At 41.4% G+C, this 14597-nt stretch overlaps 1 protein-coding gene across 7 annotated transcripts in view; it reads left to right on the top strand.

Annotated features, from left to right (window-relative positions):
- The window catches only part of DYNC1I1 (dynein cytoplasmic 1 intermediate chain 1), a 283693-nt gene that overhangs the window by 48903 nt on the left and 220193 nt on the right, over positions 1 to 14597 (top strand). For 4 of the 7 annotated variants that reach the window (XM_080666152.1, XM_080666150.1, XM_080666151.1 and 1 more), the window contains exon 5: positions 12505 to 12564. The exons of the other annotated variants lie outside the window; for them this stretch is intronic. In XM_080666152.1, the coding sequence (XP_080522278.1) occupies positions 12505 to 12564 (60 nt within the window). The remainder of the gene's footprint in view (positions 1 to 12504; positions 12565 to 14597) is intronic. 7 annotated transcript variants of the gene reach the window in all.

Below are 14597 nucleotides of genomic sequence, written 5' to 3' on the forward strand. Positions count from 1 at the left end.
TACCTCCAACTTTGTTTTTTCTCAGGATTGCTGTGGCTATTCCGTGTCTTTTTTTATTCCAGATGAATTTTTGGAGAGTTTGTTCTAGATCTTTGAAATATGCTGTTGGTATTTTAATGGGGAGTGCATTGAATCTGTAGATTGCTTTGGGTAGTATGGACATTTTAATGATGTTGATTCTACCAATCCATGAACATGGTATGTTTTTCCATTTGTTTATGTCTTTCTCTATATCTTTTTTCAATGTCCTGAAGTTTTCCAAGTGAAGGTCTTTTACGTCCTTAGTTAAGTTTATTCCTAGGTATCTTAATCCTGGTTTCCCTTTATTTACTTGGTGATTCCAGTGGAGAAAAACATGCTAAGAGGCCACATGGGCTTAATGCCCCAGAGAAAATCCTTGGGGCTTCCACCTTTGTCCATAGGATTCTCTGGCACTATAAATATATACCTGCACAGAACTTCTGACCCTTTTTTTGGTGGAAACATCATTGTCTTCTAAGGTACTCTGATGAACCAAAGGCTAAAGGGAGGACAATAAGGTTTTAGTAAAAGTGAAGTACAATAAAATAATACAAAACCTTGGAGGAAATTTAAGAAGACTATAACAATTTTCTATATATAAAATTCTTTAAATTATCATCATGTAAAGAGAAGTAACCAGGATGCCACCAGCTAATTGGACTCCAGGGAGACCAATATCACTGATCCAAGGCTGGTAAAAAAGTCAGTATCTTTGGAAATTAGAATAAAATATACACTGTGGGGTTTTCTCTTCATGCAGCACATTGCCCGATTAGTTAAATGTTTTTGATATCACTCTGTCTTCCAGAGAGTGTACTGTGTACACACATGTGGTCATAGCAACACATGAAGCATCTCTTTTAGCAAAGGGATTGCTGAACTTCCCGAGGAAAGGCTTGCTTGACAGCAGCTCTCTGATGGGAAGTCTTACATTTCCTTCTGAATTCCACTCTGATGGACTTTCTGTATGGCTCAGTGTGGCCCATATCATGTCAGGGCTTTAATGCTAGGCAACAGGTGAGATTCTCAGGCAGTAAGTTAATAAAAAGTCCTCTTTAAAAAAGAGTGTTTATTGGTATAAATATTTGTTGCACTGTCGCGGTTTTATTCCCGACATCAAAAAATCTTTATCATCATCATTGCCAGTCCTAAGTAAGGAAATAATTAAGGTTGGGAAGTAAAACATTAACTCATTAATTAAATGCCATCCTTAATTAGTGACGATGAAAGATTAAGTAATATGATGGATTTTAAAATGTCCATATTATACTTTTGGAAACGGCATTTAGGAAATAGATTTGAGGATGACATTGACTGGAGGTTTTCTATTGGGCACTGTGCTCACATTGGCCCAAACTGTTTTCTTCATCTGATTAGGGACTGGTGATTTGTTTGACAAAGAAACTGTGGGACTCCAGGGAACTCACTCTTCTGCCTTTAAGCTGTCTCTCCACCTTAAAGAGGAGAGGGATAATGTGAAAAGTCGGGTTCCAAACATTTCCTTGCTTCAGGGAACCACCTAATGTACCTAAAGCTGCTAAGTTCATTTGATGGAGAAGAGAGCTGGACTTCGTCTATTTTTTTTCTCAGCACAAACCAGCATTTTAAAGACAGGCTTCCCTTCTTCAATGCGGGAATAAGTCTGAAAATTCTACTGGGACTGTGTGGTGACATCATGCAGTACAACACTGAGTTCCTTTTAAGTGGCTTGGTAGAACTTAGGGGGGGTCAGGCGGACATGTCCTGCTTTATTCTTTCATTTTTAAATAGCTAAAGTAAACACTATTTTGGGGAATCAGCTTTCCCTCACACTTCAGATCCATCTACAAAAGAGCAAGTCAAGACCATTCATGTGTTAATTCAATAAATAATTGAGAATTTACTGTGCAGCATACACAACAAATGTAAATGTTAAACCTGACAGGAATATAAAAATAACAATTATTCTTACTTCTAAAGAGCCTGATTCCAGTAAGTTGACAAGTTTAATTTGAAGCCATCTAAGGAAATGTAAGGAAATTACAGCTCTCAAATATTTGTATATTTCATAAGCAATAGTATCATAAACCTTTATTTCCAAATTATAATTAATTTGTATTCATGTGGGACAAGTGATTTTGATTCGTTAGTACCCTACATAGAGTCTTAACACATATTAGGTTCTTGATAAATGTCCATTGACTTGTGTGTGTGTACACATTCATGTGTGCTTGCATACATACTTATGCGTATGCACAGATTACAAAAAAACTGGGTGGGGTGGGTGTAGGATGAGTGGAGGGATAAGGACAAAGATAAAAACAAGGAAGTTCAAGGTTGCTGGGCAAGTTGCCTGAAGGTGGACTTGACTCAGGGAGAACTATGGGCAGTAGTTATAAGACTGAGGTACAAGGCAAGGATTTCCTTATAGAAACAAGTCAGAAATCCAGTTCCTGGGCTCAAAGCTAAAAGTCAGAATGGGACTAGCAGTGTGTTTTGCTCGATGCTGAGGCTCTGAGCTTTGCAACAGTGATCATTACCTCCTGAAGACCTTTTTTAGGCTTGGTCTCAAAGCTTGATACAGGGCTACTATTGAGGTCAAGTGGATTGTAGATTGGTAAACGGAGTTTAGGAAATAGATTTGAGAAAAGAGAGCTGTGGAGCCTGGCCGGCTCAGTGGTTGAGCATCCACCCATGAACCAGGAGGTGATGGTTTGATTCCCAGTCAGGGCACATGCCGGGCTTGTGGGCTCAGTCCCCAGTGTGGGGCATGCAGGAGGCAGCCAATCAATGATTCCCTTTCATCATTGATGTTTCTATCTCTCCCTCTCCCTTCCTCTCTGAGATCAATAAAACATTTTTTTTTTAAAAAAGAACTGTGGAATAAGAACTGTGGAAAGGTATTTCTTTATTGTTTTATAGAAATCAAGTTATTTTTGAATGAGGCTATCTAGGAAAGATATATTTATAGACTAAGCCATTTGAGATGGGCCTTGAAAAATGTATATGCTTTGGACAGGTAGAGATGGGAGAAAGGGCATTCCAGATGATGGGAAAGGCATAAACAAAGGAAAAGGGTGGGGAAGTATGGGTTTTAAAATGCATGTTAAGGGGGAAGTGTCAAAAGAGATCAGAATCTGGGAGACAAGTATGACTTTTGAGATAGTTGAGATCCCTGGCCGCTTTACCTGGTGCTAATTTGAAGAATTTTTACTCAATAGCTTGTTAAAAATACAGGCACCTACGTCACAGGTCTGAGGTGAGGTCTGGAACACTGCAATTTTTTAATGCTTTCAAGATCTGAGGACTAGTTAGGGAAACCATTGGTCTAATAAAAAGGAATGACACTAGAGTTGTGGGAGTAGAAAAGGAAATAAAAGGCAGATCAGAGAAGGAAAGGTAAAATGACTCTGGTGTACAGATGGACATGTAGTAAAGTGGGACTTAGAGCTCAACGGTGATGAGGACTTCGGGATTATTTGTGCAGAAGATGGAAGTGAGGGAGAAGCCACCATGGAAAGAATAAAGACCCTGCCAAAATTCGTCATGGGATTTGATGGTTTGGAGTTGTCCTAGTCATGATCAACATCATCATCACCATCATTTTTGTTACTACTATTTTTTTTTAAATTTAATAAATCTTTATTGTTCAGATTACAATTGTTCCTCTTTTTTCCCCCCAAAGCTCCCCTCTACCCGATTCCCACCCCACCCTCTGCCCTTACCCACCCCCCCACTGTCCTCATCCATAGGTGTACGATTTTTGTCCAGTCTCTTCCCGCATCCTCCACACCCCTTTCCCCCCAAGAATTGTTAGTCCACTCCCTTTCTATGCCCCTGATTCTATTATATTCACCAGTTTATTCTGTTCATCAGATTTTTAATTCACTTGATTTTTAGATTCGCTTGCTGATAGATATGTATTTGTTGTTCATAATTTTTATCTTTACCTTTTTCTTCTTCTTCCTCTTCTTAAAGAGTACCTTTCAGCATTTCATATAATACTGGTTTGGTGTTGATGAACTCCTTTAGCTTTTTCTTATCTGTGAAGCTCTTTATCTGACCTTCAATTCTGAATGATAGCTTTGCTGGGTAGAGTAATCTTGGTTGTAGGTTCTTGTTATTATTCATCACTTTGAATATTTCTTGCCACTCCCATCTGGCCTGCATAGTTTCTGTTGAGAAATCAGCTGACAATCATATGGGTGCTCCCTTGTAGTTAATTAAATGTTTTTCTCTTGCTGCTTTTAATATTCTCTCTTTGTCTTTTGCTCTTGGCATTTTAATTATGATGTGTCTTGGTGTGGTCCTCTTTGGATTCCTTTTGTTTGGGGTTCTGTGCGCTTCCTGGACTTGTAAGTCTATTTCCTTCACCAGGTGGGGGAAGTTTTCAGTCATTATTTCTTCAAGTAGGTTTTCAGTATCTTGCTCTCTCTCTTCTTCTGGCACCCTCATAATTCTGATGTTGGTATGCTTGAAGTTGTCCCAGAGGCTCCTTACACTATCTCAAATTTTTGGATTCTTTTTTCTTTTTGTTTTTCCGGTTGAGTGTTTTTTGCTTCTTTGTATTTCAAATCTTTGACTTGATTCTTGTGGTCCTCTAGTCTGCTGTTAGGTCTCTGTATAATATTTTTTATTTCAGTCAGTATATGCTTAATTTCTAGTTGGTCCTTTTTCATATCCTTAAGGGTCTCACTAAATTTATCGGCCTTTTTTAGGAAATTCTTGAAAAACCTTATAACTGTGGTTTTGAACTCTATATCCAGTCGTTTGCTTTCCTCCATTTCTTTCATTTGTGATCTGTTTCTTTGTCACCGCATTTCCACTGCTTCCCTGAGTTTGTAGAGTAGCTTTGTGTGCTAAGTGTCCTATATGGCCCAGTGGCTCAGCTTCCCCAGTTACCTGAGGTGGACACTCTTGGTGCACTCCTTTGTGGACTGTGTGTACAGCCTTGTTGTAGTTAAGTCTTGATTGTTGTTGGTATCACTGGGAGGAATTGACCTCCAGGCCTATTAGCTGTGAGGATCAGCTGTGTCTATGCCAGGAGAACTTCTGTGCTGGAGACACCCTTATGAGACAAGAGTTGCAAAATTGCAAAAGCCTCTATGCTCAGCTTGGATGGGGCGGAGTCTCAGGGCTGAGCAGACAGCCTTGGCTTCCTGTCAGCCCTGCCCTATGAGGCCCCTAGGTCTCAGTGTCCCTCAGTAATCGCTGCAAGCACCTCTGAGAGAAAGCTGCCCTTGAGTTTCGTCCGCTGCCAGACAGTCCAGTGTCTCCCCCAATGAATCTGGATTCCCAGGTTCTCACTTGGAACTGGAGTTCAGCACAGTCGGGAGCTTTAGTCTTCCTCCCGCTAGAGAAAGCCAGCGGCACACTCAGCAGTCAGTCCTCTCTGCGCGCACTCGTGCGCGCGCCTCCAGACCTCTGCCTTTCGCGGCTCCCCTGAGTTTCCGTGCGCTTCTCTCTTTTCCCAACAGTCCAGACTCCCCCTGTATGAGTCTGGGTCCCCAGGGTCTCGCCCGAAACTGGGGTTCAGTGCAGTCAGAACTGGAGTTCAGCACAGTCGGAACTGGAGTTTAGCGCAGTCGGGAGCTTCTGTCTCCCTCCCGCTAGAGAAAGCTAGCCAGGCACTCAGCCGCCCATCCTCTCCACACGCGTGTCTCCATATATCAGCCTTTTGCAGCTCCTCTGAGTCTCCGTGTGCCCCTATCCTTCCTTCTAGTTGTAGAATTTCCACTCAGCCAGCTTTCCTGTGGTTCTGGATGATGTCTGTTCTGTCTTTTAGCTGTAGTTTTAAAATTGTTGTGCGAGGCAGCAGTTTAGGTGTTCACCTATGCTGCCATCTTGGTTTCTTCTCTTATTACTACTGTTATTGCTTGTGTTGTTTTATTTCTGTAAGTTGAGTTTCTGGAAGTAAAACCAGTCCAGGAGTTTATTGTGCTTATGATTCTTGCTACATTTTGGTATATTGGTTTCCAGAAGAACTGTACTGACTTTAAATGCCACCAACAGTGTATAAAAGTGCCTTAGTCATGCTGAGTGTTAGCATTAGCAAATACTGCCTACCAAGTATATCTCTTTCTTATAACCAAAACCCACAAAAGGTAAGAGAAAAGATACTCTTTAGGGAAGAATTTGAAGGCTTTCTACTCTGAGGTCTAATAATGATGGGAAAAATAATGGAAACCACCAACTTGGCTGTTGGTAAGAGCTAACAGGAAGAAGTTAACGCATCAGAGAGCAAGGTATATGCAACACAGATATCATGTGTTTTACTCCTGTTATACTTTCAACAGTTGGCTCGGCAATGTTTTTGTTTTTTGAAATTTTACTTTATCTAAAACTGAAACTGAGCAGATAAAATTAGACCAATGAAGGGAGAATTTTATAAGAATTTGGACAGTGGCTGAAACCAGTTTGGCTCAGTGGATAGAGCGTCGGCCTGCGGACTGAAGGGTCCCGGGTTCGATTCCGGTCAAGGGCATGTACCTTGGTTGCGGGCACATCCCCAGTGGGAGGTGTGCAGGAGGCAGCTGATCGATGTTTCTCTCTCATCGATGTTTCTAGCTCTCTATCCCTCTCCCTTCCTCTCTGTAAAATATCAATAAAATATATTTTAAAAAATTAAAAAAAAAGAATTTGGACAGTGATGAATTGGTAGAAGGTTTAAAATATAAAGTTTTGTTAGTCTCTCAGTATGTTACTGCTAATTTGAAGACTTTTGATGTTTTGTCTATTCTTTTTTTCTGAAATAGTTTTACATGTTTTTTTTTTTTTAAATTTTAGTTTTCAACTACAGTTTACATTTAACACTATTTCATATCAGTTTCAGATGCACAGCGAAGTGGCCAGAATGTTTTTGCTATTCTTAAAAGAAGTATGGACAATCAAATTGTCCTCCCAAATTATAAACTAACTGTTACATGGTGGGCCTTTTTAGATGAGATAATAGAAGCCACAATGTGTAGCATGAATAGAGCTACTAGTAAATAAGTGAATGATTATTTTCCATGGCGTGGAAAACTTCTGTACCTAGTATTTTGAAACAGACTTGGGAAATGTGACCTTAATTGGCAGGTGCAATCCATTTGTGGGACCACAGAACCATGACAGTGCCCCTTAGTCCAGAGTAGGTAAGGAATTACTGGGTTACTCAAGATCTGTGCTAACAGCAGGGTCCCTATGAAAGAGATCAGAGATCCTCCTTTAGGTCCTCAGAGAGTTACCCTAAGAAGTAACGAAAACTGACCAGTGCAGACAAATGCAGCTCTTTACAATAAGCAAATAAAGCCAGGTGGGTCCCCATACAGGAGCACTAGACAAAATCTAATTGCATAGTTAAAGAACCATTATGTCAGCCAGGAAGGGTTGGGTTGGTCATCCCAGGAATCAGGGAAATTGGAGACTGGCAGCAGTGAGGGGGTGTGTCTGGCCTTGCTGAAAGATGTAGATGTGGCCGGAGGGTGGGGAGGAGAGATAGAGCTGGGAGAAGCTGTAGTAGTTAAACATTCAGCTTTATTTGTTCTGATTTCAAAGACACTGCGGCCATCCAGCTTCCTGGGAAGCTGGCCTTCAAGGACAGAAGCTTTCAGGCTTGTATAATGGCTGTGCAGGCAGTTATTGTTCTCATGATAAATTGGTAAATTGGCATCTCAAATAGAGTCTTATTAGACCAAGTGGACTAACTTAGCCACCTAAATCCAATACACTAGGCACTGATGACAATGAGTTTATGTCCAGATCCTATCCCTTCCTTTAAACACCAAGTCGAGTGGAATCTCTGATCTTTTTAGGAAAGTGTATCTCCCTGCTCCGCCTTCCAAAGTGCAATCCAACATCTGGCTGACTGGCACAGAGTCAATAACCATTGAAAAGAAATTATGACTATCATTGTTAATCTTTCTTATGGCATTTAGTTTCTTTCCCCAGCTAATATTTATGGAAGTTTTAAATTGTGCCAGGCGCTATGCAAGTGATGAAAACGACTTTCTTCCTTGCACATGTTATCAGTATATCACGAGGTATAAATATTCATTTCTCACTCTTCTACTAAAATGTAAGATTCTTAGGTGCAAGTTCTTTGTCCCACAGCACTCCTGTGGGGCCACTTATATGGCATATTTTACTTTCTGCCTTATTTTACTAAACTATTTATGTATGTTTTATCTCTCCATAAGACTGGCAGATGCCTTAAGAACTCTTTTAATACCGAATAATAATATTTTACATATTAGCCCTTTAAAAGATATTTTTTGAGTAAGTAAATGAGTGTTTTCATAAAAAAAAAAACACATCCTCTCCCTGCATACATTGACTGGTCCATTCTAGAAATGATTGGAAACTACAACTGAGTAATATATGGCAATACTATGGTGATTTCTATGTGGCAATACTAGTATGTTGTGCTAGTATGTTATGTTCACATATCTTTACTTACAATTTCACTACTTCTTTCATTTTAAACACACACTACCTGGTAAGATTTCAAACTGCCCAAGAAGCTGTGGGGAAACCATCATTTTATTTTCAATCACACCATAACTTGATTGGAAAGCAAGACCGATGTCAATTGGTTAAATAAAAGTATAGCAACTTGGAGGAAGAAAGCGGAAAAGCAGTTTAATAATCATCTGATGCTTTTTTAAAAATCGGGCAGAAAGATCCCCTAAGGGCCTCCAGGCCTGCCTACATCCTCATTGGCTGAGGACCAAAGATTTTCCTGCCGGCAGAGCTCAGCGGTGTCCAGAGCACAAACTTGGCCCAAGCGTGGCCCTCTCCAAGGTGCTGCCATTACAGGGAAGGTTTGCTGCAAGCTTGCACAGAAGGAATTCAGCGAACGTTTAATCCAACTTCCTAGGCTACCCTTGGAAACACAAACAACCTTTGTCCATTTAATGTATTGGCTTTAAGTTCCTTTTCAAAGAAAAAGTGCATTTTGCCCAAGTCTGAACACCCCACAGATAATAACAGGAACAATGAAAATAAAATAAAGCCAGGACACTTGATAGCATCCTTGGCTGACTACTTAACTACTGCTCGTTACTGACAGTAGCTAGGATTTCTTTTACTGAATAATATGTGTGTTACTGTGGGCAGGAGCATGGTGGGTGAGTTACATGGACCCCTTTATCATTCTGGCTGAGTAAATGCAAATTCCAGCTGCTAATCTGTGGACTTAAGGGGATGATTCTGATGGAATCATCATTTGTACTGCTGACAGGTACAATGCGTTCAGTGAGCTGTCAGATAAGCTACAGAACAGCCCAACCACCTGGGGTCTGCTGCATTCTTCACCTGCCTGGGAGAAGTGGAAAAGGTCAATAAAGGTTGTTCCATCAGAAACTTGAAGGCAAATTGAGGGCAAAGCAGCTGATCCCAACCCTTAGGAGGGAATGCTTCTCACATTCAGCCAGAGCCAGAGGCAGCTGTTCTGTCTAGAGCCAAAGAAATGCCCTTGCAGATAAAAGGTTTGATCCCCAGAGATTGTGCACGGCAAACATGAATCACTGTAATGGATCCCATTACTTCTTCTATTTGAAACAATGGAAGGAACCAGTGCCCAGAACCAGGAAGAGCTGCTTTTCTTGAGCAGAGAATGAGTCCAGAGCATTGCTTCTCACCCCTGCCTGCATGTTAGAGTCACTTAGGGAGTTTTCAAAAATACGGATGCTTGGGTCCCGCCCCACACTTTATGATTTAATTGGTTTGAAAGTGGCCTGGGCCTTAGGCCAGGCTTGAGTTAATCACAGGTTTATATGCTGACATATTTGAGCATCAGTGATGCTTTCTTTCTGCTGACTAATGAAAGCAATAGTCCAGACCACTCATTTTCTAAAGGTGGTTTCAGGGTCAGCATTTCCTGGGAACTTGTTAAAATATAAATTCTCAGGACCCCACCCCAGATGTACGGAATCAGAATTTCTGGAGTTGGAGATCAGCATTCTGTATTTTTAGGAAGTCCTCCAGGTCATTCCGATTCACATCAATGTTTGCCAGCCACTTTTTAAGTCCAGACCTTGCTGCTCAGATGAGGTCCACAGACTGGCAGCATCTGTGTCCCCTAGATCTGTCACATAGGTAGGTCACTGGCTCAAAGAAATATTTGGTAGTATATATGTGGTAGTAGTAAGAGCAGCTATTGTTTATCATATGCTTTGTGCTTTATAGGTATAATTTTATGTAATCTCTGTAGAAGACCTTAGAGAGATCATCCATCCATCCATCGATCCATCCATCCATCCATCCATCGATCCATCCATTCATGCATCTATCCATATATTCAACTAATGCTATCTATAATAATAAAAGCGTAATATGCTAATTAGACTCGACAGCCAAATGACCTTCCGGATGTCCTTCCAGATGAAGCTGCAATGGCGGGGGCCAAGGCAGAGGTGGTTAGGGGCAATCAAGCAGGCAGGTGAACAGATAGGGGCAATCAGGCAGGCAGGCGAGTGGTTAGGGGAGATCAGGCAGGCAGGCAGAGTGGTTAGGGGTGACCAGGCAGGCAGGCAAGTAGTTAGGGGCAATCAGGCAGGCAGGCAGAGGCAGTTAGGGGTGACCAGGCAGACAGGCAAGTGGTTAGGGGCAATCAGGCAGGCCGGCAGAGGTGGTTAGGGACGATCAGATAGGCAGGCGAGCGGTTAGGGGTGATAAGGCAGGCAGGCAGAGTGGTTAGGGGCAATCAGGCAGGCAGGCTAGTGGTTAGGGGAGATCAGGCAGGCAGGCAGGCGAGCAGTTAGGAGCCAGTGGTCCTGGAATGTGAGAAGGATGTCTGACTGCAGGGATCCCTGCGGGATCAGGCCTAAACCAGCAGTCAGACATCCCCTGAGGGGTCCCAGATTGCGAGAGGGTGCAGGCTGGGTTGAGGGACCACCCCCCACCCATGCATGAATTTCATGCACCAGACCTCTAGTATTCTATAAGCATACATACCAGGCACAGTTCTAGGCATAGCCCTGTAACCTAAGGATATAGCCACCCTGCCATTATAAGGCTAAAACAGATCGAAGTAAACAGTAAACTGATTTATAATCAAATCATGGGTAAATGTAAGTGCTATGAAGAAAGTAAAGCAGGAAAAGGTAAGAGGTAGCGTGACAAGGAAGTGCTACTGGAGAAAGGGTGGTGGAAGAAGAAAACCTCTCTGAGCAGGTAACATTTGAGCCAAGACATGGACGAAGCAAAGGCATGAGCTGCTCAGCTCTTTGAGGGAAGAACATCAGGAAGGACACAGGACACAAGGGGACACCGTGAGGGAGGGGCACAGCGGGTAGAGAGGAGTTTTGAAGATAGCTGCAGGCCAGGTCATAAATTGTCCCAGAAGCCACGGTAAATCTTAACAGGCAAACTGAGCAGGATTCCTCAAACTTTAAGGTGCCCAGGAATTGCCTGGAACCTTAAACTGTAGTGAGGAGTTGGTGAGTCCAGGGTGAGAGCAGAGTCTCTGTATTTCCAACAAGTGCCCAAGAGATGCTCATGCTTCTGGTGTGTGGGCCACACTTAGAGGAAACAAAAAGGTAGTGAGGTTCAGGACACAAACGACATGTCCAATGTCACTCAGCTGGTAAGTCGCAGAGTCCAGATGTGAATCCCAGAGGCCTGACTCCAAAGTCCCTGCTGTGCATCAGTTACTCGCCTGCTAACCTCCCTCTGGATTCACCTGCAACTGCTTCTGTGCAGGAAATGGAAAGGACCTGCCTGAGAGAGGTCCTTGTGTGCACTCTATAGAAGAGCTTTTTATCCCTTATTTTGAAGGAGAAATGAATGCCTGGGCAACTGTGGATACTTTGTGCTGTTGCTTGTGGAGTATTTAAAAGAGTAAGATATCCCTGACATCTTAGAGACAAATGATATGGGTGGTGACCATCTTGCTGTGATATAAAAATTAAAAACAAAACAAAACACCAAAATACCCACAGGCCTTGAAATCCAGTGCATCATATTTGCAATCACTGACCTGAGGAAGCCAGTTAGTCAGCAGGCCCTGCAGCCACGCTCCATCTGGCCTGACCTCCCCAGATGCTCCTGCTCTGGCCCATTTGTACGTTTGCGTTTGGTTCTCTTCTCTGCATGGGAGATGCCTGGTGCTCCCAGCTGTGGTTGGGCTCTGGGGTGTCAGAGATACTTGAAGTTGGCTGCATACTCGAAGCAATCAGACTTCAGTAAGGAACAGCAAAACAAAACAAAACAACAACAAAAAGGTGGGCTGTGTGGAGTTTGAATATTTAGCTCTGAGCTTCCTTCCTTGAAACCAAACCTAACTTCCAGTATCAAACAGATGTTCCAAGGCAAGGCTGGCTTCTTGCTTTCTCTTGTCACTTGATATTCACAGGGTCTTCCTTGCACTGAGGGTGGGGCGGGGAGGGGAAGGGCGAAGTGGGAGATGTTCTGTGTATGCATCGTATATGCCATTGCCTTGATGAATGACACGGTTTGGTCAGTTTGTTCCCCTCCCCTTCTGTTAATTCTCTGTGTTCTTTTTCCTTTGTGCTGCACGATTAGGACCCTGCAGTGGGACACAGACCCCTCAGTGCTCCAGCTGCAGTCAGACTCAGAACTTGGGTATATGTCTGCTCTTTTGTTACTCCTTTGATTATTTCTTTGCTACAGTTGTGTTGAAATGCTGGCACTGTTGCTGCTCTTGTTTTCCCCCTTTTGTTGAACTTACAGTTTGATAAGTTTATTTCCTTCTGTTAGTTTGTGTTCTAAAGTTAAGCTTTGGAGAAAGTCCTTCTTTGTGGAAAATACCACAAAAAGGTGGCTTTTGATCTCCCTTCCTTAATTCCTATTATTTGCAAAACAACACTTCCCACTCTAAAAAAAAAATACAGACACGCACCCACACCTCTATTTTGAGGTGGGGCACACAAGTTCTGCAATGGGAAATACGTTTGAGTTTATCCTAACCATCCTCCCCCTTTACTAACAAGTGGCCTTAAGTTAATTTTTGTTAAAATCAGTATTAAAATGTTGTGTCTCTTTGGTTTCTTTTCCTTTCCACTTTTCTGGACACTTACAATAAGTACTTAATTTGAATTGAGTATGAACATAAAAAGAGTCCTATTAAGGAAAATGCATTTGTCGATTTCCTCAATATTAAGAAATCGCAAATATTTGATGATGGCTAATGTCTTCTACATCCTAAAGATCATATCTTTTTTTCAGATGGAAATGTATTGCCACAGGTTAAAATATAACTTAGAATAAAAATGTGGTATATATGTACAATAGAATATTACTAAGTCATAAAAATGAAATCTTGCCATTTGGAACAATATGGAAGGACCTTGAGGACATTATGCTAAGTGAAATAAGTCAGACAGAAAAAGATGAATACCATATGATCTCATTTATATGTGTAATCTAAAATAAAAAATGAGCTCATGGATATAAAGAAAAATAGATTGGTAGTTGCCTAAGACAAAAGGTTGGCAATCGCCAAAATGGGTCAAAGGGATCAGAAGGTATAAACTTCCATTTATAAAATGAATAAGTCATGGGGATGTAATGTGCAGCATGGCTGTAGTTAATAATACTGTGTTGCATTTTTAAAAGTCACTGGGAGAGTGGATCATGAAAGTTCTCATCACAAGAAAAAAATGGTAACTATATATAGTGATGGATGTAAACTGGACTTACTGTGGTGCTCATTTTGTAGTATATACAAATATTGAATCATTACATTGCACACCTGATATTAATAGCATGCTATGTCAAGTAGTGCCCAATAAAAAATAAAACACACATGTATATCCCAGGAAGTTGATTAACTTCTCTTAATAGGATTGAAGTTAGCTATGGTCATACATGACATATTTCCAATGCGGTGCTTGTACCAGCTCGTGCTCAAGCTCAGACTTGTGCTTCTCTTCCTCACTTTGCATTCAGTGAACTTAGCTTGAAATCTGTCATGGGGGAGTATTTACACCACAAAAATTGGCAAGTGCTACAAAGCAGGGCTTGCTCCCTTTTCTCCAAGCCAGTTATTAAGTATTTACCAACACGACACTGGGTTACCTTAATATGTCAATAGCATATCTTATTATAGTATTTTATAAAACTACTATTTTTTTTCTAAATATAACTCAATGAATTCCAAAGTGGCTATATATTTACTTATTTATTTTGGATTGCTGAGATTTGGGGGCACATGTCTATGGGTTTCTGTCAATGTCAGTGCCTACTGTTAGGTATATGAGGAGCTTGAAGAGATATTTGCATGTTAGGTTCAAAGCGATCAGCCCATGGCCCTTTGTATCTGCAAAAGTTCTTGGCCGTCTCACAACACTGCTAGACCAGGGAAACATCTTAACACTTTAGGTAACTGATATATTACTTTTAAAAAATACTACTAACTTTTTGGTAATTTAGTTATATAGTTCATTGTATTATGCAGTATTTAAATTCATATTATTTAAATAGCCAAGAAATATGGCTTAAATCGAGCAGAGAGACAGTGGAAATGTGCTATGTTACGGTTCAGGGGAACTTCAGAGTGCAGTTCTTCAATATATCATTGTGCTTGAGAAAATGAGGATGGCACTGGCAGAGACTCTATCTAATGCCCTTATATTAACAGATTTTCAGACAGATTG

This window comes from Plecotus auritus (genome assembly GCF_963455305.1).
Source record: "Plecotus auritus genome assembly, chromosome: 4".
In the NCBI taxonomy this organism is placed as follows: Eukaryota; Metazoa; Chordata; class Mammalia; order Chiroptera; family Vespertilionidae; genus Plecotus; species Plecotus auritus.